Source organism: Diorhabda carinulata, chromosome 9 (assembly GCF_026250575.1).
Source record: "Diorhabda carinulata isolate Delta chromosome 9, icDioCari1.1, whole genome shotgun sequence".
NCBI classification, from domain to species: Eukaryota; Metazoa; Arthropoda; class Insecta; order Coleoptera; family Chrysomelidae; genus Diorhabda; species Diorhabda carinulata.
Window position 1 is genome coordinate 14,977,758 of NC_079468.1, and position 27,594 is coordinate 15,005,351.

The window sequence follows — 27,594 nt, forward strand, 5'->3', positions numbered from 1 at the left end:
TCTGAAAACTATTGCCTGCATAGTTTTTGATTCTTCACTTTATTTAAAGATTGTGAAATATGGTGCTGCCCTTTGGAAAACTATATGGGTAATGGCAGTTTTTCCACTAAAACTTACACAATCGAGTGTTTGACTGTATTGCAACTTTTTTTCAATACATTTTATTCATACCGAACTCACAGTTTACTGCTACTGTATTACTACTTACAATTAAACAGACACAAGTTTCTACACCCAAGTTATCGTCCTGAGAGAGCAATAGATAAACTAAAAAGAGTCAGATAGTTAATTGAGAGTGTTACAGTAGTGGCAATTATAGTGTATTCAGTATGAATATCCCCAATGATTTGAAAAATTCCAACTTAGGTATAAATCCAATTAATAGATTAAGCTTTGCTACGACAAAATTAGCAAAATGTGAAAACATTGTTATTATGTAATAGAAAAATTTATTATAAAAGAAAATATAGAAGAAATGATTTGATTCAACTGCAAAATCTTTCACTGGGACCACCATCACCATTAACAAAACTTTGATGGTAACTGAACTTTTTTGACACTTTCAAATTGATGACATACACCCTGTTATTAAATATGATCAAAGTTAATCTCCTTATATTATTTCTACAAATTGTTTTGTAAAAATGATAATAAAGTAGTTTCATAATGTTTGCTAGCATCAAGGTGGCGCAGAGAATGCCTTTCGTTGGGATAAATTTGCAATTGATACGGTTTTCCACCTTTTATAAGGCTATTAATCAGCTGGCTAGTATGGTAGAAGTGTACATTTTCATCTATTAAACCGTGGATGATCAGCAATCGGTTTTCCCTGTTAAAAAATTAAAAAATTTATTATATATAATTTCATATTGAATTTCAAAAAGGGCTACTGCTTTTGAATTTTCTACTATAGGCACAAGTGGAAAGTGAAGTCTCTGAAATGAATTTGTTAAAATACAAGAATGTTTTGAAAGTTTTGTCCATTTAAATAATTACTAACGACTGTTGAAAGAGAATTATGTAATTCAGAAAACTGTGTCCTCCTTTTTGAATAGCACAACAATTCAGAATCTATATTTTTTTTCAGTTTTTATTTTACATTACTGTTTTCATATGAGTAATGTCAATTTCAAGCTATACTTGAAGACCTCACTCTCCAACTGGTGAGTATGAAAACTATATTCCTCATGCTCAGTGTAGTTATTTTTGGAAAGTACTTTGTTGCCTATCATAATTTTTATACAAGCAATCACTGACAGCGCTCAAACTGTTGAGAAAAATTATTTAAATATGTCAACTACTGTTCAGTAAGTGATATGACAACTGATATATAAATGAAAGTAATTGTTTAGGTTCTCGTCATACAAACAACAATTGTCTGAAAATTTCCTAACGTGCATGTTCACACGAGTGAAGTTGTAAGTTCAATTATACTGCAAAGAATATTAACAACGAGAATCACCAAACAAATGTATACAAATGAGTTAAACTCATGTAAATATTTAAAATTTGTTTTGGAATATATACCAGATGGCCAGATAAAAATGTTAAATACTGTATCTCGTAGGTCTGTAATTATTGGGACAACCTACAAGGGCTGAGACAGGCAAAGACTCTTCTGGGAAACTATAACCAGAGTAAATCTGCAGAATGTATCAAACTAAGTAAGAACAATCTACGAATACTAACAGGAGTCCTATCGGGGCACTGTCGCCTCAACAAACACCTGAAGACGCTAGGCCTAGCAGATAATGGGTCGTGCAGGTTTTGTTGCACAGAGAAAGAAACCTCTATCCACATTCTCTCGAAGTGTGAAACACTAAGGAACTCCAGAGCAATACACCTGGGAGCGTATGAAATAGGAGACTCTGGCAATTAAAGCCATCCCACATTCTAGACTTTTTAAAAGGAGTGGGATTAATGGATCAGCTGTAAACACTGAGTTCTCTAATATCTCAGCAAGAAAGGGGAACACAGTAGATCCAAATCCATACATACAATAGTTTAAGTTCATTTAACTATTAAATGTAACAAATAGCAGACATATTTGTTAACATTGTTACATTAACCTTTTATATTCTGATGATTCAGTTCATTCATATGTTTATTATTTTCCCAATTAATTTAAAGTACATTATTTTATTTTATAAAACGTAAGCATATATCCTGGAAGTAATATCGACGTACTATAAGCTAGTAGAGAAAGAATTAACTATTATTAAAATATATATTAAATAAAACTTTTGAGATTGCAAATGAAACTGTATTCAAAGTAGATTGTAGATAAATATAAATATTAATGACATTTGCCTATATACTTACTCTTCAGGAAATTTGCTGATATAATTCAAAACGTTTCCATCATGATACCCTTCAGGATTATATTCAGGTAAATCCATATATCTTTCTGTATATCCTGTATCATACAAATTCCAATTTGTTACAGGAGCTCCTGCTATAGCTATTTTGAACACTTCTGGATAATTAATTAGACCCATTAAACTTAAATAACCGCCTAAAAAACACATATGTATATTTTTTGATACTACATTTGTAAAAAACATTAACGCAGCGTTTATTAGCTTTTTAAAATTAGAAATGTTCCTAGGTTTAGATTCGTCCTTATGTTTTCTAGATTATTGATCTTAATCACCAGTGAAGATATGCCACAAGTTTTCTATTGGTTTGAAGTCTGGATAACATGATAGCTATTACAAAGTATAAATTCCAACTTCTATTTTTAACAATCGTTGCGGCCTAACGTTATCTTTCCTTCTTTATATGGAGCACTGATACTGATGTAAAATGTCTTGTATGTACATGCAATCTGTTATAGTTCTATTATTTGTGACTATCGGATTCGTGCATACTATCAAAGAAATGCCTCCCCAAACCATAATAAATTATCCTTCCAATAATGTTTGTTATCTATTATATAATTTTACATACAATAGTATAGTTGGCTTGTGAAGAGTAAAAATCCCCCCTCAATCTGAACTCAATTTTCCTGTTCTCCGACCAAAATTTTTTTTCTTCGGCGATGTATGGTTAATATAGGACATCAGGCAACAATGGTAGGTCTCAAATTAAATTCCTTAAAGCAAAATGGAATAATTTCAACACTAGGTATGATGATGAGTGTTTTCACTTAATATGTTCCCTGTGCTGCTCTACTGACACGATCTGTACATACAAACCATAGAATGATGATTGCAAATTGAAACCTATTCCGGGGTACTTGGGTACATTCAGCGCAAGTTAAATTTCTATTTAGATATTCCATGAAAAAAAATTAATTTGCGTGGTCTATACATGGAAACTTTTTCTTTTCTTCTTCCACTTTCCCTATATTCTCCAATTTCTTCAGTCTCGATCTTGAGATGTCTATATCCATGATTTGGCCCACCTCTTTAGAGGTCTGCCTGCTGGTCTTCTGGTGGTTGAATGCTTTTTTCGCCATCCGATCCTCCGCTATTTTGTGGACGTGTGCCTTCCACTCTCGTTTCCTCCTCCGTACCCATCAAACTATAACTTTTAATTTGGTCGCAGGCCTATCTAATGTGGGAGCTGCGTTATCTGTTCCAGCTATTGATATAAGATTTTCCATCTCTGTTGTTCAGAAAAATTCAAAAGGTTAATATGAGACGTCCAGTAGTTTTGTATATACGCACCTTGCTTGAGGTAGTCATGAATTTATTGAGGCCTTCTTGGCTTATATGTGTGCTTTCTAGTAGATGTTTCTATTGCTCGATGTTATAGTTCATAGATTGTTGAAGTTCATAACTTTTTCTTTTATTTTATCGTGTATCAATTACTTGCGGCGTACTAGATCTTTACTTAATGTCATACACTTTGTCTTGTGGATAGAAATCTTCATATCGAACTGTTCTACCATTCGGTTGAATATGAAAAGCATTCAATGCAGATTATCTTCGTCTTTTGCTATGGAAACAGTATCATCTGCATACAATTTGGAGACTCGCTTCTTCCCATCGTGTATTCTCTTCCTGCAGTTTTGGCTCCGTTTGTTATGCACTCTAGGACAAGATTGAAAAGCATTGGACATAGATTGTCACTATTATTACTGGAATATCATCTGTGAGTGTGTTGTCGTGCTGTATTATTGTGGTTTAGCGAGTTAAGTTCTTTGATTATTTGTATCACTTTACTCGTTCTTCCCGTAAAATTCGTATAACATATTTGAGTTTTACCCTGTTGAAAGGCTTAATTGAGCAAGCCTAGTGAGGCTGGCTTATTATACTCTATAGTTTTTTCTATAATTTGTCTCAGTATGAATTCTTCGTCTATTGTGTCTGCAGCCTTGTTGCTCTTTAAATAGTGAGTTGCAACCATACTTAATCATTTCGTTGCTGATATTGTCCGGTCCCGGATGCTTCCTATTTTTCAACCTTGATATCGCCGTTTCAACCTACCCCTCGCTGATTTCGAAAGTATCAGTCTCTTGTTCCAGTGTGCTAGGGGTATCATCTTGATCATCTGAGTATAGGGTCTTAAAGTGGTTTGACGATTCGCTCGGAGAGATCTTAGCCGAAATATATTCTCTAGTTGGTATTTTTCTGAATCATAACCATAATATTCTTCCTAAACCTCCATAAAGATAATGCTACATTTCGATTGAGAACTTATCCCAATACTCTCGTTTTATCTCCGTATTTTCACGTTTACCCTGTTTCATACTATAATATATCATTGGTGTTATTCTTCTGTTTTTAGACTTTGATATTTCATATAGACTTTCCTTGTTTCTGCAGCAAGGAGTTTTACTTCATTGGTAAACCAGAGATTTTTGTTTTTTGTAGACGACATATTGACTTTTCTTTTGCCAAGTGTTTCCTCTGCTGCTGCCAGAATGGCCAAGAGTTTTTTGAAATGCCAACGTTTTGATATTTTATTTGATCTTGATAAAAATATGTGGAACATTATAAAAAAGAAAGTGGCTGAAGTTGGATTACAAACTTGCTTTGTGCAGGAATAGAATAATATGAAGTGCTTACTCAGTCTTAATACTGAGGATCATCCATTCCAAAATGAAGTAACTAAAATACAACGTAGATTTATCAAATCAGTTCTTAATTTAGAAATTAAAGTAACTCTTTGGAAATTAGAAAAAGAATTGGGATATAATTAAATATGAGGTAAGGTCAATTTTATCACTGGAAATAGTGCATAATTTCGAAAATAGGGCCACTTGTAGATGTAATGTATGTTTTAACAATGTAAAAACTAAGAATATTAAGAAAATTCATAACTCATGAAGAACTCATTAAAAATTACACTAACTTAGATATACCTGTGGAAGTAAAAAGACTTCTGTGTGCAGGTCCAAATTTTTAGTTATCAAGAATTTCCGTTAACAACACTCATTAAAGACCTACAATATTGTATCTCTTGTGTATGTTCCAATGAAGACGATAAATCTTACCTTAGATCTAGAACTGTTAATATATTGAAAAATTTCTATTTCCTTTTGACAAATGATAAACGAAACGAACAAATCAGGAGAGATTTCTATAAAACAAAACAATTCGTTTGTGTTAACAATGTTATCATTGTACCTGGTTCAGACAAGGGAAATGTAACGATAATCATGAATAAGAAGGACTATTTTGAATGCATTAATGAAATTATATCTGACGTTAATACTTATAAATTATTGAATAAGGATCCAACAAACGTAAACCAACGTAGAGCGAATGAATTAGTCAACAAATTAAGGGAAACTGGAATAGTCTCAAAAGCTGAAGGCAAAACGATGATAACAAATAATGCAGTTGTACCGAAAATGTATGGGTTATGAAAAAACTCACAAAACAACCCTAAACATGAGGCCAGTAGTGAATTGTATTAATTCCCCATCATATAAAATAACAGTTTTTGTTAACAAGTTAATCACTAATACAGGGTTCCCCTCAAAATTTGCCTGATAAATTCCCTGACTTTCCCTGACCAAAACTCAAAAAATTCCCTGACCAAAAGGTGCGCGCAAAATCAGCTTGGATTACTTAATGTTAATAGTAGTATTAATCATTATTATTAGTATTAAGTAGGTCTACAGCCTGAACGCCCCCAGCTTTTAAAATGCCATCATAAACATGCCTTTGATTAACCAATGTGGTTTCATGCAAATTTTCAATCAACAAAGATTTGTTGATCGAAAATCCACTCTCAACAGATGCATTTCCATGCGAGAAGATTAAGCACATTTTAACAACTTTCCACAACTCTGCGAAATTTTTATCATCGTCCAAGATGTCAAAAAAGAACTTATCAAGGCCAACTTCATCTGTGGGTACTTTAAAAAAAGTTTCAAATTCATGTTGAAGTCGCAGATTGGCTGCATTGGTTAAATTAATGTACTGCTGCTTTGCTTTTTCGGCAACATCATCCTCAACTCTGTTAGCGTGAACCAAGCACTGAAGGGCCACTTGAAACCTCTGAATACCAATTTTGGGCTTATGTTTAATAATAAAAGGATCTAACGCAGAAACACCCCGAACGATCAAGAACTTCACAGGACTCCTTTCTTTCAGTTTTTCAACAATAGCAACAAGAAGTTCCCTGCACTGCAATCGAAAGTTCATAACATCTCTCTCATCTACTTTGACTTCTCCAAGAAATTTTCTGGCAGCAAAACCAACATCAATTTTTTTGTAATGAAGAAAGTTTTCAGATTGACATAGGTCAATATCAAGCAGTTGCTTCACAGTAATTGCAGCCTTTAATTTATCATCACTGACAAATCTTGTCATGAGGGCTCTGAAAATTTTTAACATGATCAAAAATTTCAAGTGCCCTTCCTAGACACTGTACATTTTCCACCCATCTAGTGCTGCAAAATTTCAAAGGAAGTAAGAAGTACAGCAAATTCTCTTTCAGAGGTGCCATCTAGTGAGAAACACAGCAAAATATTTCAGAAGCGCCATCTGGTGAGACGTAGCGCAAGGATTTTCTAAAATCTGGAATTACTCCAGATTTTACTTTATTTTAGGATTTTCCCTGACTTTTTGAAATTTTTTGTAAATTTCTCTGACTTTTTGAGAATATTTCCAAATTTCCCTGACTTTCCCTGACCATTTTGCAATTCCCTGACTTTCCCAGATTTTCCAGGTCGCTGGGAACCCTGTAATAAACACCATGTTTGTACATAATGTGAAAAACTCTTATGGATTTGTGGAGTCAACAAAAGATATAACCCTGGAAAATGGTTATATTTTGATATCTTTATACGTAATATCACTTTTTACCAATATATCTAGAATTTTAGTAAATAACATCATTAAGAATCACTTATACCTATCGGCATACACTGATATACAGTATAATTTGATTATAGAATTAATTGATTACTTATTTAGTTACTTTTCTTTCAATGACAGATTTTCCATACAACTGGAAGGCACAACCATGGGAAATCCTGCTAGCCCAGTTTTGGCAAATTTGGTCATGAATGACCTGGTTACTGAAAGTTTGAAGCAAATACCCTTTCCAGTTAGTTTTGTTAAAATTTATCCCATTTTAGCCCTTCCAAAGCAACAAATTGAGACAGTAATATGTACCTTTAACTCCTATCATCCCAATCTCAAGTTAATCTGTGAGGAAAAATTAGATGGTGCTATACCTTTCTTGGACACGTTGGTAATTAGGCGATTGAATGGTAAATTTTTATTAAATTGATTTTCCAAACCTTCAGCTTCAGGCCGACTTCTCAACTTTTATACGAACCATCCTTGGAGACATAAATTAGGGATGATAAAGGGCTTATATACAGGGTTCAACATCTAAGTAGCCCTGAATTCTATACTAATAATAATAATGAAATCAGACAAATTCTCAAAGTTAATGATTACCCAAAAAACCTGGTTAATAAAATTATAAATAAGAGCAATTATAACGTAATACAGGTACCTCGAAATGAAAATAAAATGTATTGTAAATTTCCGTACATTAGAGGACTATCGGAAAAACTTGGAAACTGTTTGAAAACGCACTCGTCAAATAATTGTGAGCTGGCATTCTACCCAATAAACAAACAGCTCAACTCCAGCATTCTAATGTGATTTATAAAATGAATTGTTTAGACTGCAATAAGAATTACATGGGTATGTAATCAGTACTGGAAATTCAGAATATACCAGCATGAATATGATTGTCGAGAACATAATAAGAACAAAAAAGATAAAACAGTTCTGGTCCAACATCATTTCACTGAGGGTCACAACTTTAATTTTGATGATGTGAAAATTCTATATAAAAAACATAAATATGCAAAAAGAACAAGCAGCAAAATGATATACATAAAACTGAATGATACAGTTAATAACCGCATGGATGTGGCCAATTTTGGGGTCCAATATAACCATCTTTTGAATGTTTATAAGTCAACACACACTAACCGGACTAGTACTGGATAGTAATAATTAGAATAATTCCGAAAATTTTTACCGTCCATAATTTTATTAATATTGGAAAAGTTTGGAAGTATTCATTCACTGATAGATGTAAGAAAATTATCTATTCGTGTGGAATATGTTAATTATTAGACTGATGTCTAATAATTTAAAAAGGTATGTTGTTTGCACAGGTTTTTACTTATATGTGTATGTATTAGTTTCTTCAAATAGCTTTTTCATTGTCGTTCTGTTTTATCATATAAAAATACATTGCAGACTTTTTTTATTAAATATCACCACCATTGACGTGGTTGAATCTATACCTAACTGTATCTCATCTGTAGTGCCCTTAATGCACACTATTCCTTATGCCCTTAATGAGTCGCATCTCCGTTATGCCCTTCCCTTCAGGGATACGTGTGGTGCGACTCAATTTGAGCGAATCTCCAAACTACAAAAGAGAGCTGTTAGATATTTACTCGGTATAAACAGGAGGGCTCACTGCAGGAACTTCTTTAAAAAATTCCTCCTTCTTTATGCATCTTTGAATCCGTTTGCCTAATTTGTAAGCAAGCTTCTCCAATTTCCGAAAGATCATTGCACGGCTATCCACTTAGGAACGCACAGCACGACTTTTACCTACCTACTCCAACTTCAGAATTAGTTGAGGGCTCAATATTTTACAATGCAAGAAAAATGCACAATCACTTGTCAATTGAAATCAAATCGATATCATTTTTTCCCTCATTTCGAAATAATTTTAGGGCATATTTACTGGAAAGTGCCATCCACTCTGTAAAGGACTTCTAATAATAATATTTTAATTGAGGACATGCTTCATACTGGTTTTAATTTGGTATGGACTAATTATTACCTATTACTATTACCTATAATTTTGTTACTCATTGCGGTTTTCTTCTGTATATTGAAATTTTATTTGTATCTTTATTTAGTTATTTTTATGTTTTTTTTTAGTTTTTACAAGCATTTGTCTACAAATTGTAACAATTCTTTGATAATAAAGCATTTATCTCTCTCTATACAACAATTTTCTTATTTGTTTATGTTATATATATGTTTGTTATATATATATATATATATATATATATATATATATATATATATATATATATATATATATATATATATATATATATATATGTTATATATGTTATATGTTTATGTATATGTTATAATTTGTCTTAGATGCAGTGTATCCTATTCATTTATATATACATGTATAGATATTTATATTGTTACACTGATTATTGTTTTACATCTAATTTCCCAATTTTATGTTTACTTGTTTATCTTCGTCAACGATTGAGTTATTATGTACCATGTATTTTTAGCCTTGATAAAGATTAAATGAAATATCGAGACGTAGACATGTTAAAAAACTCTTGGACACTTTTATTTTGAGTCCTCAACCACAACACCATTTGAAGTTACATACTTGGAAGGACAATAATTTCAACAATGACATCTTCACGTTAGTTTTCACCTTGTGCATTGCTAGTTCTACAGTATCTTGTGGTGGTATTCGGTTATTCTAGATCTTGTGTGATAGACATGTATCATATAGTTTCCTGGAACTCACGCACATTAGTGACTCTATATTGAATTTTTCTTTGCTTACCAGCTTTTTCTTTCGAGAATGCCCAATCTTATTTTACAAAGGACCAACTGATGGCCCTCGCCCAACTCTGATGATGCAAGAGATTGCACATACAGGATTTGGAATCTGTGTATGTTTTTGTTATTAATAATGTAATCAATGACGAATTAGTAGCCTCTGGAGTTTGATTATGTTATCTTGTATTATAGACTTTGATACGAAAAGGTATTGTTTATTCTGAGTATGGCTTCATAGATCCTCAAGAGCCTCACCATACATATTGATTATTTCTTCGATGAATCGATGTTTCACACTATCTATAACTTGATTGCCTAATTCTTGCATTGAAACCTCCCACCAGAATAAGTTTGTTCCCTGCTGGTATTTTGTTTAGTAATGCCTGTAACTTCGCGTTGAGATCGTTCATTTCTTGTTTCGACTTACTTATGTTTGGTGCGTGCATACATTCTCACTATATCCAAATTACCCTTCTCTAATTCCAACGTTGTGACAAACTCCAGAACTAGCTCTTTGGTATTTTTTAGTTTCAGAAAGTGTGCAAAGGTCAGTCGTTCTTGGATACAGCTCCAATATTATCATCTTGTCTTTTTCGTTTCAAAAGCCAACATTCCAGAACGCTAGTCGCAGCATATTTGTCCTTCATACTCGTTTTTTCCTTGTTTGTGCCTTGATATACGTCCAGTGTCCGAAGCTTGTGTATTGGTTCTGTGAGCGTGAGTTCACATGGTTCATAGATGAGACCAACAACCTGCCTATGGTAAAGAGACACGCTTGCATGGAAACTAAATTAGTTTATTTGGAAGATTTCCAATTATTTCCATAATTTTTCTATAAGAAAAGACATACTGATAAATTTTAACACAGGAAAAAACATTTTATTCCAAAGACTGATAGAGATGGACATCATTGAGAAAAAGGAAAAAATATTTTGGAGTAGCACAATAGTTTTTGATATTGATAGTGGATATTAACACTATTGAAATAAGAAGAAATTTTTAACAGGCTTACCATAAGACCAACCATGAATAGCGACTCTATTTAAATCTATATAGTTAAGACTTTCGGACAACCATTTTAAAACTTCTACTTGATCTTTCAATTCTACAGTACCCATCCGTCTTTTTATATAACTCTCAAACTGTAATCCTCGGTGCTGAGATCCTCGAGAATCTATGGCTACTACACAGTAACCCCTAGCAGCCAACATGTGCATCCTTAATTGCCTCATGCCCTATGATAAAAAAAATTGAAAAACCGTTAACATTGTTTAGTATCTAATCTAAAATTTGTACGAATATCATTATTGGATTATCCACGGATTATCTCCATGGTTTTCAATGTCACTTTAGATTCAAGAAATATCACAAATCGAGTGTGAGATGGTCAAAAAATTCCTCCTCCACAAACGTCTCACAAAATTTTAGTTTATGCTTCTAAATGTTCTTAATTTTAGGTCTCTTCGGATATAAAATTAGTCTTTCATAGTTTTTAAAAGACAGATGAAAATTTCACTAATTTTGAATCAGAAGACTTAAAATCAAGAACATTTAGAAGCATAAACATATCAAAAGGTCTAAGAAATAAGAAATTGAAAAAAATTCAGTTTACTTATTATCTTACTACAAAAACAACTTACCTTGAAAGTATTTGATACTAATTGCACCTCAGGTCCCCCATATACATTTAAAACAGTTGGATATTTCTTCCCAATTTCAAAATCATGGGGTTTGAATACCATGGCATATAAAACATGCCCCGAACTAATTTCATGAGTAAATAATTCAGGAGAATAACATTCACTGAGTAATGGTGGGGTCTCCATAAGATAGCCTAAAGGGGTTAAAGTAACACCTTCCACAGTCCAGTCTGTATGAACTATTTTAAATACTTGGCAGTCCGGTGGCCTCTGTATATTGCTGTACACTGTTACTATCATTGAGCAATCCTAAAATATTCATTAATTAATTTTTATTGTTACGAACTCGTGTAGAATCAATTTCTAGAAAGGCCTTTTTATTTATCTGTTTTTTTACTTCCTAGAATTCTAGTCTACTTCTGGTACAAATTCGTGCTTGTTTAGCAGCGAGAGTCAGTTTATAATTCATAGTGAACAGAACGAAAAACTAAAAATCAACCTGCGAATTTAAATAACTTATAAAAGTAGTGAATATTTAATTATATGAGTATTGATAAGTTAATTATAATAATTGTAAAAAATAGTTGAAATAAACAAGAAAAATATTACATTACAATGAGAAACTAATTAATGAAATGTTACAAAACCTAAGTTTTGAACTAGTCAGCTATTGTCAATTGAACTGATATGCTAGAGAAAAAAAAAAGAGTTGAGGAAATAGTATATTATATTATAAGGATTAAAAGTGCATATTTGTTGCAAAATATATCCTTATGATATATACTATTTTTTCTCCAACCAGCAAGTCGGTAGTCATGGATATCTGGTATTGTTGGTAAATATCGATTGTCAAGTAGACGTCAGTAGACGTACTAATCATATAATTTTTGTAGTAGTTTTTACGCTGCTTTCAAAATGAATCCCTAACACGATAAAAATATATAGTTGCCCAATTAGTTTGTTTTACTAAGTTTGTAAGAGATAATGTTTTTTTCTTCAAATTTCAATTAGAGAGCTCAAATGCAATTACTTTTAGTCCTAGGAATAAAAGTAGCGTTTTTAATCCTAGGATTAAAAGTGTTGCTAAGTAACGAGCAAATTTTTGTAGGGTAAGGGAATTGATGGCTTTTACACCTGAAAATAGTACAAAAATGTCAACATTTTTTGATGGTTGGAGAAAAAGAGATATTTTATTATTGATCAATAAAGATAAAATGTAAAATTTTTCAGGTCTCAGAAAAATCACGAATAGTCGAGAAAATTATTTTAATTCATACAAACAACTATCTGTTTTTCATTTTTTTGTGCTGAGAGTAAAATTTAATAAATTTTTGTGACATTTAACATATTTCAAATTTATCACGAAAAGTCGTTTTACTTATCAATTGTTAATTTGGGAGTTATTAAGCAACAATCGTTTTCTTTTAAATGAGCCATTTATACATAATGTAAAAACTAAAAGGTGTGTTCTTCCCGAGGGATAATTTTCGACTCGTTCTGCGCATCTCTCAAGAGCCAATGAGAATTCGCTTCCAAATTGGCGCGTCGTTTTGGGAGCGAATTTTCATTGGCTGCTTCCCAGCTGGTGCGCAATAGCACACCTTGTAATCTTTACATCATGCCTTTACAGGCTCAATGAATTGGGGTATTTAGAGAAAATTTAAGTATTCCAAATATCACATTTCCCACTATATGATGAGTTAAGAACATTGAAGGAAACCTACAAGAGAAATAACTGTTGACAGTGCTACAAGTAAAGCATCTGTATTGTGAATTTTGAGAAGAGAAATACCACCCTTCAACTACATCAGGAAATGAATGATGATGATTTTGGTTGTAGATTAGAATTTTTTGTAATGCTTATGAATTGATACCAACAGAGTCTGAGGTATCCTAAAAATATTCTTTCCTAAAACGATGCAGCGTTTATCCTATATACAAAATTTACAGTGCACTGGAGGTAGGCATGTCACACACGCAATATCCTATTAGAGTAAACGTTTGGGCTAGCATAATTAACAACAGAGATTTCAGATTTTTAAGGAAAATCAATTAAGGAGAGGTTGATTTTCATGAAATTTTTCAGAAAATATTTTAAAGAAACATGGTTTCAAAAATATGGATTCATACACCACTTTATCCAGCTGCGAATATATTTATTTTTATACGCTGCTATATCCACTTTTTATACACAAGTGTTTTGTTATGTATACTCATTTTTAAAAGTGTTTCTTTCTATTTTTTATAAGTGAAAGAAGTTTCCATTAAATTGTTATAAATATTCAAAAATTGTAACAACTCTTTCATTCTTCTAATAGATAGTCTACACAACTTACTTTATTAAAATCCACAGAATAAGAATATCCAGGCCTCGTTAATAATCTAATTTCACCGGGCCTTCTCAACGAAACTACATACAAATGTTTTTCCAAAGGAGTTTCTTTTAAACCCATAAAATATACTAACTGTCTTTCATTATCAACCCAAAGATTTTCGCCCAATACCTCCCAATCACCAAGAGTTAATGCCACTTTAGATAAAATTTTTGGCTGAAGAAAGACATAATCCATTGTTTCTGTAGTTTCCACTATCCCATTAGTATATGGCAATATTTGTGCTGAGATCAAATACAGATGCCGGAAGCCAGTTTCTTCAGAGGCCCAAATAAACTGTACCTGAAAAATTATCATAAAAATAACGTCATTAAAGTTAGCAGAGCAATATGAGCAGACAGAAAAAACAATAAGAGGAAAATTAAGTGCTAGTGAATTGCTATATTACGAAATTTTCCCCTGTGAGAGTTTTTGAGAAATTGGCTGTTCTGCTAACTTTAGGAAAATATTAGCAGAGCAATGCAAAATATGCAAAATCAATAGCTAATTGTAGAAGTAGAATGCTTCCATAATCAGATGTTAATTGAATGCTTTGTTGTTCAATAATAGAAAAAAACTTTTTCCTATTCTTGAACGTCACGAAAAAAATTACTTTTCCGGTGTTTTTTCAGCAGAACACTATAATTGGTGAAGAATTATAGACTCGTGTGGCATCGTTAGGGCCTGTATAATTAAATGCTCTATGAATGCTAAATGCTGCGGAAAAAATTAATTTTTACAAGTTTTCTTGACAGAACCCTATTAGTTAAGAATGATACCTAACAACAAATCTTGCTTCTTTTGCGGGGCAAATTCCTACTTTTTGTTTCATCCGCCAGAATTTCATTAGCATTCATAGAGCATTTAATTCTAAAGGCCCTAACAAGGCCACACGAATCTATAAATCTTTACCGATGATGATCTTCTGCTAAGAAAATTCGGAAAAGTAAGTTTTTTCGTGACGTCTAAGAATAGGAAAAACTTCTTACAGAAATTTTTTCTACCATTGAACAACGGAGCATTTAATTATATTCTGCTAACTTTTTTCACAAGTTAGCAGAACATCCATTCCAAAAATGTACTAAGAAAATGTGTTCCGTTAAAAGAAAATCCACATCAAGCATAACCAACTAGAAATATTTTATATGAAACTAAATCCTCGGATGAGAATGTTATATATATTTTTTTAATAATTATTATGGGGATTATCAGCAACAAAGGAACTAATACCAAGTAAAATAAGTCAAAGAATTGGCTACAAATTCTAAATTCAAATTTTAGTCAAGAAATACGCCAAATAGCTTGTTAATAGGTTGACAGAGTCGTTAACAGTCAATAATAATCTTTCAGAGGATCAAGGAGAAGAAACCAATCTATCAAAGTTTAAGCCTATTAAAATCGACATATCCACTAGGTAAGTAGCAATTATTCTAGTGTCATAGTACTCCAACTTCGTCTTTTTACCTTTTATCAAAGTCTTCTGCTACCAATTTAATTACATGCAATAGTGCTCCAGTCATTGAAACTTGTTTGTTTCCAATGACATGCAGATGTCAAAGTTCAACAATTTTAGTTAGAAATAAATCTATGCTTACCTCATTATTGTCGGTTGTTGGCAAGAAGTGCAATAAGTCATGTACATTAATCCATATATTTGACTCTTGGGAAAATATAACTTGTACTACTGGACTACTGTGATGAACAATACTAGTATCTTCATAGATAGGAAGCACTTCAGTGAAATTACTGAGGGAAAGTAATACTAATTCTAATTTTTGTTGGCGTCTATCCAACATTTGAACCCAAATGCTAAAACATTTTTTCAACATTAATGTAATATAAACTTATATATAGCTATTTTAAGATTATTTCCATGGGATTTTTCCAATCCCATATGCTTAAATAATTAAAGACATCTGCAATTTGGTATAGAGACTTCCTGTTCTTCTCAACATGATTCAACTTTAAAAGTAAAGTGTGTGTGAAGTGCAAACTGATAAGAATCAATCTAATCACTTACTATTCTGCATTTGGTGTCCATCCTGCTCTTACTACATACTCCATCCAAGGAAATAATAAAGAAAGAGAGAATTGCAGCTCTAACATACAAACATCTACTATTTGAAGGTGTTCATTAACTTTAAATTCTATCATCTTGAGATATGACTTAGAATTGGCACAGCCGGCTCGTGGAAATCGAAATTCTTCCACTTCCCCAGAATCAGATTGAGATGACGGAAAACAAAAAACTTTGACATCACCTTCATCTACTTCTTCATACAAAATTCTATACACACCACCTAGAACAAATTAATATTTAGAACAATTGCTCTAAACAAAATATAATTTAGAATAAATAATTGTACTTATGTTTGCAGGTACATAGTACACAGGAAAATGGGTTCTAGTGTTGTAAATAGATTGATATAAATATATTAAAAAATATAAATATATAACAATTTACATATTTTTTGTTTCCACTGTTTCATTCAAATATATTAAAGGATTGAAAATTAAAAAATCAATTCTGCATTCTTACCAGCTGATTTTGGTTGCCACCAATATCCTTGGTATCTAGAAAACTCTTCTTGCATAACATAAGAAGGTACTCCGGCACAAAGAGGGTCATCAGCCAAATTTCTTCCACCTTTGTGGGCATATGTTAATCTAACATTTGATCCAGATACTGTATGTGTTATCCATATGTCATGATTACATATATAAGCTACCAAATCTGGATTTGAAGGGCATATTTGAGAGTTTATTTTTGCTCCGGAGGCAGTCATACGAAGTTTTGTAGGAAACAGTTGGCCATTCTAAAAATTAATAATATAAATTAACAATAAGCTTAAACATCTCAAAAAATATTCATAAAGTAATATAGTTTTAACAGCAGAGTAACAAAACTTGCAGTACAATCTAATGCGTCAATTTTTGTGTCAGTTTTGAGATTTCAGTTTATTCAGTTAGCAGTACCATGTAATTTCAAATAGGTGTATAATATGAATAGAACATAAACGATTGTAGAAACTATTACAAATTGACAAACTGACCTTAAAAAGAGACCAAACCTGGGACATTTTCGGGATGAAATACTAAAAAAGTTCAGCTTTGAGGAAAAATTCACCTCAATATTAAGCTGTAGAAGCAAGTGGTATCAAAACACCATATGATAAATGAACAGAAATGTCATCAAATGGTACACGGATGGCTGTAAAATAGAAGACAGAACTAGAATACGAGTGTGCAGGCATATAATCAAATACTCTGAAAACATGGACAACACACCAATCCTGTACAATAGCAAAGCAGCCACTAGAGCTCTAAGCTCTAATGTAATTAAATCTAAACTAGTTTGGGAATGCCTGGACAAGCAAGAAAAATAAAGTTACCATGCAATGGATTCTGGGACACACACAAGTGGAGGAAAATGAAATAGCTGAAAGACTTGCTAAAGTAATAGCAGACAAACAGAACAAAAGGGAAAGCACTGGAAATAAGATAGACAGAGGTAAAACCAGTCATGGGGACAATCTACAGGGGCAGAGACAAGTAAAGAGTCTCATAGGAAACCATAATCAGAGAAGATCTGCTGAATGTATCAGCCTAAGAAAAACAACCAGAAGTCCTGTTGTGGCACTGTCGCCTCGATGGACGTTAGACTTGGTAGATATTGCAGCATACAGATTTTTTGCACACTGGACTACATTATCTCGAAGTGTGTGACACTATGGAACTCCAGAGCACTACACCTGGGAGTCTGTGAAATAGAAAAGAAGATCTCTAGCAGCTACAACTATTCCACATTCTAATCTTTCTAAGAAGAGTGGTATTAATAGACCAGCTCTAAATACTGGGTTCCTCAGTATCGCAGCAAGAAAGGGGAATACAATAGATCCTATGGGTTCCGGTGTACATAACACCCTAATATACATAATAACATACAATACTGATTTATATTTTAATCCGAAACATACTTATACTAATAACATACAATACAGTACACCAACCCCTCATAAAAATGTATAAAGCTTAAGAGGACCAAATTTTAAAAATTATAAATAATAATTATCTATTATACCAAAAGTATAATTTCTATACTAAACAACCAAAGTTTTGAGATCCATACTTAAAAGAAACTGAAAATACTGTTCTGTATCACTATACCGACAGGCACTGTCTGACGTTATAATCAATTTGACTTGTTGGTTACCAAAACAAGTGCAAATTTGGATTATAATTTCAATTAGAGGATGTTTCAATTTGTTTAATTATTAAAATATTTTGATTTCTAAATTTTTATTAATATTTCCCAGAGGGTTATGGTCCTTCAAGGTATTTTTACTTTCAGTGAAATGGACAGGACATTCGCAGAGTAGATGCTCTTCTGTTTCCATAGCTTGCAGAATCTGTAGTTGTCCTCCTCTGCCATGCCTATCATCTTAAGATCATATATGACGAGGCTGTGATTTGTCAGAAGACCAACCACCAGTTTAATATCGTTTCTGGTCATCAAGAAAAGTTCTTCAGACTTCTTAGCTGATATGTTTTGCTTCCTCATTGCCTGCTATATCAGACGGCTTGGTAGCCACATTAGGGTTACTTTGTTGGCTAGTGCTTTTAGAATTTGTTTACACTTCTATACTTGTTTGGATGCACATTCATTAGCTTTCAGGACCTTAAAGGCCTTTTGACTCTCTGAGAGAATGTGGATGTACTTTTTAGAGATGTTTCTATCTAAACACTCCTGAGTACATTTGTTTATTGCTAGCAACTCTACCTGAAAAATGGTAAGTGATTATCCTAGTGGTATGGAGAGCTTGCATTTTAGTCCACAAATAACCAATCCAGCTCCTTGGGCTAGCTTCGAACTGTCTGATACATTTCTGATACATTTCAAGCCTGCGGTCCTTTGGTATGTCACTGGTTTTTCTAGCTTTATCAGTTATAAAATTTTTAAGTGCCCTGTCACATTTCCTGGTCCCAATTTTACTATCTGCATTAACCTATGAGCTTTGCTCAATGCCACTTTCTTCAGTATAATGTGAAGAGGCGGCAAGTTTAGTAACGAGGAGGCACCGAACAAGTTAACGGCACTATTCCTACCTTTTTTACAATAACGTCCTGCTAGTACTATGATTAACCAAATTTTAAAACTTTCAAATAAACAACATGAATTAATTAAAATGCAGACTTTTTATTTCTATCATTTCCATTTTTGTTTTATATTTCATTTTTATATTATATATAGCTTGTTAATAATCTTGTAATTTTTAGTCTAAACAAACTTTGAAATAGAAGAAATTGGTGGAAATTAACTAAATCCTAGGTCTTTTTTTGTTCTGTTGTCCTACTAGTGTAATATCAACATATAAGCACTACATCTGTTGATAAATTGCAAAATAAGTGTACTTCCAATTAAATATTGAATAATACAATATTCTTGAATTTTTTACAATCAAATGATAATTAATTGAAAGATCAGTTTAGATGTATAGCAACAATGAAAAATTGGACAAAACTTTCATACATAATGAAAAATCCAGAGCATACTGCAATAAGAAAATATCATTAGAAGCAGGATGAGAAAATTATTTAATGTAGTTTAATAAGATTAATATAACCCTGTTTTCAATTTTCACTTTTCTAAAATAATGTTTTTATCATTTGTGTTATTATTATCTAAACTGATGATACATACATACATACTTCAAATGTTTTAATCTTAAGATTCAAAAGAAAACATACAACTTTCTATGAAGATATGCACATATTCTCACTTATGACTTCAAGTTGCAACTGTAATGAATATTGCAGACCTTTTCAAGTGAAACTTCATCATTGATATATGCTTAGTAGAATTTTAAAGACTACATAATTATTATTGGCCCCAATTTCAATAATATTTGGTATTTCACTTACTGAATATCCATTGTCTACACATTGAAATAAACTGCTGGCAGCTGGAAAAACTATTTTTCCAGATTCACTGTGAATTTCATATGAATTTATACCCCAGGTTGTCATTCGTTTTCGCTCCCACAACAGTTGTTCTTCCCTAGAAAACTTATTTGATGATGAAATACTTGGAAAATTTGATTCTATTACACACTGCCACTGCAATCTTAAACTAGTTGGTTGATTAGTATTAGGTACATCAGCAAACAGTAAAGTAGTCTCCCAACCATTTTGAGGAGTGCTCAAAAAATATATTCTAGATCTACCATCTTGTAAAGTCCTAAATGTTATAGAAGTTGGTACCATGGTAGACAAACTAGAAAGTTGTCTTCTTAGATCACTAACGACCCCTTTGAGTTCGGACCAAGTAAGTTTTCTGTCATCTTTTTCTCTATCCATTTTGTTTTGCATAAAAATTGGCTGATATTACATCTGTTTTTTGGGTTAATCAAGTTTCAAAAATAGAATCGTACTGAACACAGTATAGATACATACTTCTAATACCGTATTTAAAAATTCATGAACTTCACAACAAGTTTATTGTTGAATCATCTTTGTCTGAATTTAAGAGAAGTTAATACAAAATTCCAGTTTTCTGACCCAAATAAAACACTAACCTTACTTAAATACTTATAGTATTGTCATTTACTATCGATGTCACTAATGTCACATATTTATACCATAAGCGATAGAATGTCATCGCCAGAGATGCCAGATCTCACGATTTATCGTAAGATCTCACGACTTCATGTTCAATCTTACTATCACGTGATATTTGTTATTCTTAATCCCTAATACTCCAGCACCACTGACATAAATACATGAAAAGACAACTAAAAATATTTCATTATCTGTACAAGGGAAATATTCATTATCCAAAAGTACATGGGGTCTATTCATAAATCAAGGGAACAGAATCATTTGTAGACTACGAGAGATGAAGCAACCTGTCGTTGATTTGTCTGAAAGAGAACAAATAATGCAGATCACGCATGAATTACCGTTCGTCAATTTAAGAATAGTAAATAGGACTCCATAAAATTATAACATTATCTGATATGTATGTCATCTACATTTAACGGTGTAAACCATTCACTACCACCAGAAGTTGAACTTCACCATATTCCAGCGCTAACGCCGAAATAGTGTTTTCACAAGTTAATCTTAACAAAACTCAGCTGAAGAAATGCCTTGAAACCACAACGTTAGAAGGGCACCTTCTAACAAAAAGTTTAGTTGCAAAGAGCGGCAATTGCCACAACTTCACTGTGTCTTCAGATTTAACAAATAAATTAAATTCTGCAATAATGTATCACCAAAAAGGTGATTCAGATTTGGATCGAATAAATTTATTTTATTAGATCAATTTTCAATATTATTCATATGCTATTCTTTTATTATGTATTTTTTTATTTTGTCAGAGTTTTAATTAATTTTACATAGGAGCTTATTGTTCAATTTTTGTAAAAGCAGATAAATGGATAAAATTTAACCTACATGTATTTTCCACTTTTATTCCCACTCTAGGCGCTTTATTTTGAAATTTCTTGGTTTCTCACGATTTTCTACTAGGGACCTCACGATTTTAGCTTCTAACCATCTGGCATCCTTGTTTATCGCTTAGCTGCTATTGGATAGATGCAGCAAAAAATATTTGAATGAGCACGGGGTATCTATAAAGAAACTTAACCCATCGTTATTTTCTATAACAATCGAGACATACTCTATAATTACAATGATCTATTTTAAGCTGAGTAATACCAAACATGAAGCAATCATAATAACAATACTGTAATATGTGTTGCATACTTTGAAGGGGAAATATTATTCCAATTTAAATACTACCCTTCCGTAGAGAATGCTAATAACAAAGGGCTTTTTGGAAACTATGATCCGAGATTATGTAAATCACTCATCAGCTGATTATGGATCGTAACTCAGAACAAGGTTTTTATCTCACTTTCCTAATATCGCGTTGGATTTTCGGTGAAAATAAATTTACTCAACGTACAAAAACCTTTGTTTCTTCACTTTAGTATCGTATGTTGATGCTTCTTCTTCTATTTATTTTGATATCTCTCTATTTTTTTTTATAGAACTTCAGTTCCATAATAGGTTTTACGTGCTTAAGAATCGTTATTGGACAGTTCTTAATTTACCCAGACACGGATCCCGGCATTAGACAGGTGGGGTATGACAAAGGCCAACGCTTGAAGAATGCAGAAAAAATATTCAAATTGAACGCCAAACAACGCTAGCGCCTCAGGCCTCAGTACCTTTAAACTAAGTATTACTCAACACGTGGTTGAGTTGAGTTGAAATCATAGTTCCAGCATAGATACAGTGCAAATAGGACTAAGAACAGGATGCCGAAGAAGAAAACCCAGAAATGCAGGTGGTCGACGGTCAATAAAATGTCGCAGACCCGCTTGAAATCCATATTTTTTATGGAAAAAATGAAATTACATCGTGGTGTAAGGAATATAACGTTAAAACGTAAGAACTAGGTCCGAAAATATTATTACTCACTTGCCACCTGGCAGGTGGGTGATAATAATAAAACATTAGGTATGGAATTAATCAAATACCACCAGAGACAAAGGCTGTCTAACCCCAGTCATGCTCTCGATTTACGCGGCAATATCAGGAAAATTTTGGGTGAAAATTACCAAAAAGACAAGGCCTAATCAATAGGGAAGATGCTCTGAATGCCCACGTTCACGTGACAGAAAAACTAGATATGTTTGTGAAGCGTGTTCCGTGTTTTTATGCCTCGAGCATGAAGTCATCTATTGCAAAAATTGTACTAATTGAATACACCTTAACTTTTTTGTTACTAGCGAGAATTTTTTAATCTAAAAGAATCCACTTTCGTGGAATATCCAATAAAAACAAAAAATAATATTTTTATACAAAGATTTCAACATTACCTACTAACAGGGCCCAGAAAAACACTAAAATTTTTCCAGAATTGATATCAGGAAGGCATCGCTGACCGAATCAATTTGGGGTTTGCTGCACCCCACGTGTCAAAACACGTAACTATTTTTGACCTGCGTTTGTTTTTAAAAAGACAAGTGTTAAACCTATTACCTAGAATATCCAGATACCGATACCACAGTCCACCATCACCCATTTTTATGTCAGAAAATATAGACAACATTAAGGGGGTACTTTGATTTTTAGTACTGAAACTTTCCCAGACCTCTCTGTAGTCTAAATATTCGATGATAAAGAAGACTTTGGTAAATGAAAATATTAATATTTGTAGTTTTCACAAATTAATAATTAAAGCAAAGGTAGGATACCAACTAAATACCTTAATGCTATTTGGAGTATTAGTGTATTAGGTGGATGTCTGGCACAAAAATTGTGAATATGTTACTTATTGTACGGATGCTAAAAAACAAGTTTTCATAATTATTTATAAAGAAATTAAGATTCTAAAATTTATTAGAAGCAATAGTCAGAAAAAAAGACTATTTTCAACCTACAGGTTGTACTGGTCATTACTTACTTTTAGTAGAAGCTGCAACAAGTATGACTTCGCAGAAACGCCATGGTAGATGGAAGAGTACCATTTGGAAGACAGCATATTATCAAAAAATAAAGTTTCAAAGAGGGTATCATCTGGATCTTCCATTCGTTATAGAAAGAATAAGTTAATCAACTGTTTTGGCTATTTTTGCGCCTCAATACCCGCTCGGCCCATGATGCATATGTAGATATAAATATCATGTTGTTCTGGTATGACATAAAAAATATTATTAGGCCCTTGAAGACAAATATTCCTTTTTGTCGAGTACCACCTCATACAGAATTAAATTTAATTGATATTCAACTTACAAGCGACGACAAACATGATAGAGGGGAGCAGTTTTTTCAAATTTGTTTCTTGCCATGGTCTAGCCAATTGTTCTAAATGTCGAAAAACTAATTTTTACATTGTAGTTGTACCCAAGTTTATTTTGAATACAGTCTTCTAATATAAAATATAATAATTCTCCGATTAAGTCACGAGCGTTAGACATCGTGGAAACCACTACTTGGGCCCGTTTTTAAATTGGCAAGTATACAGTCAATATTTTGGTACACTGCTCATTGAAAAGCCTATGGCTAGAATTAATTAGCAGAAATGTACACTTCCATTCATTAAAATAGCATACAGGTCTTGGGGTAGATTTTTGCAAATTTTCAGCTGTGTAACTTTACGTGACATTTGTTGCCATTATACCATAATTATTAACTCTTTCAGTCCAGTCGACGCGGGTAAATCCTTACCATTCAAACCCATTTGTTCATTACAAGCTATAATTGAGAATTACATATTTTTCTCTCACTAATACTAAAAAATTTCTTTTTGCTGTTGTTTCAATAACAACAAATACTCTTTCTACGCGATCTTTCTGAATCGACATTAAAAAGCTTGAGTTGATATGGACACCTTGTCAAAAACTGTGTTCCTTGTGCAATAGGAAAAAGACTCATAGTTATTTACAATGCAACAAAGAAGGTACAATAATGGGGTCTTTCGATTTTATTACCAAATCGAGCTATAGAATGAAAACATTGAAAAAAATCGCATTGGTTCATACTAGAACAGCAAATTCCGTTGCTTTTCGATCTGATTTCAGTAAAAACCCCGGCAATAATTTAGCGGATAGATCCGTTTCCTGTACTGGAAGGATTAAGATAGCTTCCCACAACCTGTTATATTACAGGCAGCGTTATAAGTAGATCACTTACATAAGAATCCATAATAAAACTTAAAACTACAAAATCGAAGTAAAACTTATAATGATGATAAACTACTTTATATCAAAACAGAACAATTAATTAGACTTCTAAATTCTAAATTCAAATATTTTCATTGAAATTAAGGTCTTTCCATGCTGTTTCAATGACTTCCCTTAGCTCTTCTTGATTTCTGTACCAAATATTCCATTTGTAATTTTTTGTGGGAAACACCCCCATAAATTTTCATGTTAGTAAATAAAATCGTTTCCATCATAAGTTTGATATGCCAATAGCAACATAATGTTGTCTAAATATTGAGAAAAACTTCAGAGTTTGCATCATATTGCTCTTCAAATCTTAAATTTGGTAGTTTGTAAACGCTAATACTTACGTCATTCCACGAATAATTTGAAAGCCGTAGGACCGGATCCTAGAAAGTTTGTTGCATATGCAGCACTAGCACTCGATTCAAAGGGATGTTCTCTTAAAAAAATGATCAATGCAACATCTTGGGCGACATTGAAATTTTCCTTCCTCCAGACCCAACCTTTCGGCGCAAGGTCCCGTCTTGTTCCCATCGCTTCCTCACTCTGGCTACGGAGCTAGCATGAAGACCTAGATGAGTTGAAAATCTTCTGATAGACCAACTTGGCAATAATGGTAGCTTTTTGAACTTAAGTTAACTGATGAGACACTTTTACTGAATTATTGAATTATTTGTCTCTGACAATGAAATAATTAATGAAAAACATTTAATTGCGATATATTTAATTACATTAAATTTAATTACAGGTAATTGAGGCTTTTTGATTGGTAACCTGGAACTTATGCAGCTCGTTCTTACTAATTATTTATTTAAAGTTCTATTGAATAAACAGACACCTATCTACAGAATCAAGTGGTTGGATCTCGTGCTATAATAATGTAAAAAGCCATATCAAGGTGTTAGTTTATAGATTTTTATGTTTGTATCCGATCCTTAATAATTTCCAATCTCCGTTTGGCTTCACACTCAGGAAATTTGTTGAGATCGTAGTAATCTGGTGCAATTTTTAATAACCACTCAGCTGAAACAATGAAAAAATTTTTATAATGAAACTCAATAATTGTTATACAGGGTCCTTCACGGACGAGCTGAATCGGTATGCATATGGGAAAATACTGCGACTAGTGTTCTGAAAATTTGCTTGCATGGGTTTTCCGAAATGCTCGTTTCAGCTAAAATAATTTCAGATTTCTGAAACTTCCGGTTATACCGGAAGTGGACCCATACTTCGTTATAATATAAACGGAATGCTATATAACTTTGTATGAAGCATTATATGCCATTTTTTAATTATTTCACATTTTCGAAATTTTTGGACACATGCAGCTCTCCACTAAAAAATTATATTTCTAAGTTCAAGTGAGTCTGGTCTAATATTTTTGGGATTTGGACCAATAACACTCACAGCTTTCAAAATGTGTGAAAACCTTGACAAAAATTTATATAAGGTGTTCAGAAAATGGAGAAGAATTTCGCTATCTAAAAACCTCGAATACTTAATTTTTTCAAATAGCAACCCCCATTTTTCTCTTTACCATTGGATTCTACGCTTTAAATTAAGGGGACATCGGTAGTAAATTCATATATCTCAAATTAACGGTTTTTGTAGAAATTTGAAAAAACTGATAAATTAATAGATCCTAATCGGAACATGATGAACGCTTAAACATCAAATTGTTTTCATTGTTTGTTTGTTTGTTGATATGTTAGCCATTTCGTTTGGTCGCTCCAGACAACTGACAATTGAAAACCTTGAAGATTTCAGTTTTTTCAAGATTCTACAGAAACCATTAATTTGAGATATATGAATTTACTACCGATGTCCCCTTAATTTAAAGCGTAGAATCCAATGGTAAAGAGAAAAATGGGGTTGCTATTTGAAAAAATTAATTTTCAAAGTTTTAAATAGCGAAATTCTTCACCATTTTTTGAACACATTATATAAATTTTTGTCAAGGTTTTCACACATTTTGAAAGCTGTGAGTGTTATTTGTCTAAATCCCAAAAATATTAGACCAAACTCACTTAAACTTAGAAATATAATTTAAATCCGAACTAACTAATAAGTATTTGTCACTTTATTATGTATTCAACAAATAGTCTACTGTTGGTAACACTATGAAAGATCCCTATATAGCGATCGTCCATGTATTGAATAAGGAAATAAATAAGCGAAAAAACGTTCTTCTATTGTCGGTTTCCTATGATTTGTATTTGTGACAACGATCTGTGCTTAATTACTATGGAGGGTAGAGGTAAGGAGTACCATCTCATATGGGACCTTAGCTTAAAAACTGTCCGCTTGTAGACAGTAAATTATAATACAAAATTTAACCAGAATGGCGCTCCTGTCGGACAAGATATCATATAATCGTTCAATTCAGTCTTCCGTCCGTCTCATTTGAATATGAGGTGTTATAAAATTTTAAATGACTAGAGTCGTCGCTTTATTTAAAATTTACACTTATGCGATAGTAGCGCCTCCCTAACGTAAAGAATTTGATGGACACTTTCTGTAGCATAGAGATGGTTCTCCTTAGCTCTACCCTCCATATTAATTACATTTGCACGTGTTTTGTTAAGTTTTATGTTGAAGTAGTCGTTAGTTGGAGAAAGATTTGTTTGTCTGAAAATTATAGTTTATATTAAAAATAATTGATAGGAAAGGAAAAAGAAAACGGTCAAATTTCATCATCGGATAAAAAATTGTAATGATCAATTTTATGACGAACGGAATAAGCTCGTTCTGAAATTTGCTGTATTTCCTCAATCAATGTTTGGTTATTCTGTAAATA

General features: G+C 32.5%; 2 protein-coding genes across 3 annotated transcripts in view; both read right to left on the reverse strand.

Annotated features, from left to right (window-relative positions):
- Positions 1-426: 426 nt before the first annotated feature.
- On the reverse strand, positions 427-20,678 carry LOC130897796 (dipeptidyl peptidase 9). Of its 2 annotated transcripts, XM_057806699.1 has the most exons (9): positions 19,981-20,678; positions 16,598-16,874; positions 16,079-16,358; positions 15,654-15,867; positions 14,023-14,361; positions 11,687-11,995; positions 11,059-11,281; positions 2,323-2,515; positions 427-829 (listed from the first exon to the last, which is right to left on the reverse strand). In XM_057806699.1, exons 1-9 carry the CDS (start codon positions 20,425-20,427, stop codon positions 625-627), a joined length of 2,487 nt encoding a protein of 828 aa, XP_057662682.1. In that variant the 5' UTR covers positions 20,428-20,678; the 3' UTR covers positions 427-624. The 2 variants fall into 2 exon arrangements, with proteins under 2 accessions (XP_057662682.1, XP_057662683.1); XM_057806700.1 differs by lacking the exons at positions 427-829; positions 2,323-2,515 and adding an exon at positions 10,511-10,878 and having other exon boundaries at positions 19,981-20,669.
- A 4,826-nt stretch (positions 20,679-25,504) lies between these two features.
- Positions 25,505-27,594, reverse strand: part of LOC130897795 (putative pre-mRNA-splicing factor ATP-dependent RNA helicase PRP1) — a 30,125-nt gene continuing 28,035 nt past the window's right edge. Inside the window, exon 12 of the mRNA XM_057806698.1 lies at positions 25,505-25,820. Within this exon, the coding sequence (XP_057662681.1) occupies positions 25,714-25,820 (107 nt within the window). The 3' untranslated portion in view covers positions 25,505-25,713. The remainder of the gene's footprint in view (positions 25,821-27,594) is intronic.

Coding starts and splice junctions, on each gene's coding strand:
- LOC130897796 (XM_057806699.1), bottom strand. CDS start 20,427: ATGCAAAACAAAATGGATAGAGAAAAAGATGACAGAAAACTTACTTGG. Junction 16,875..19,980: donor GTGTAGACAATGGATATTCA/GTAAGTGAAATA, acceptor ATTAATTTTTAG/AATGGCCAACTGTTTCCTAC. Junction 15,868..16,078: donor TGGACACCAAATGCAGAATA/GTAAGTGATTAG, acceptor AAAATGTTTTAG/CATTTGGGTTCAAATGTTGG.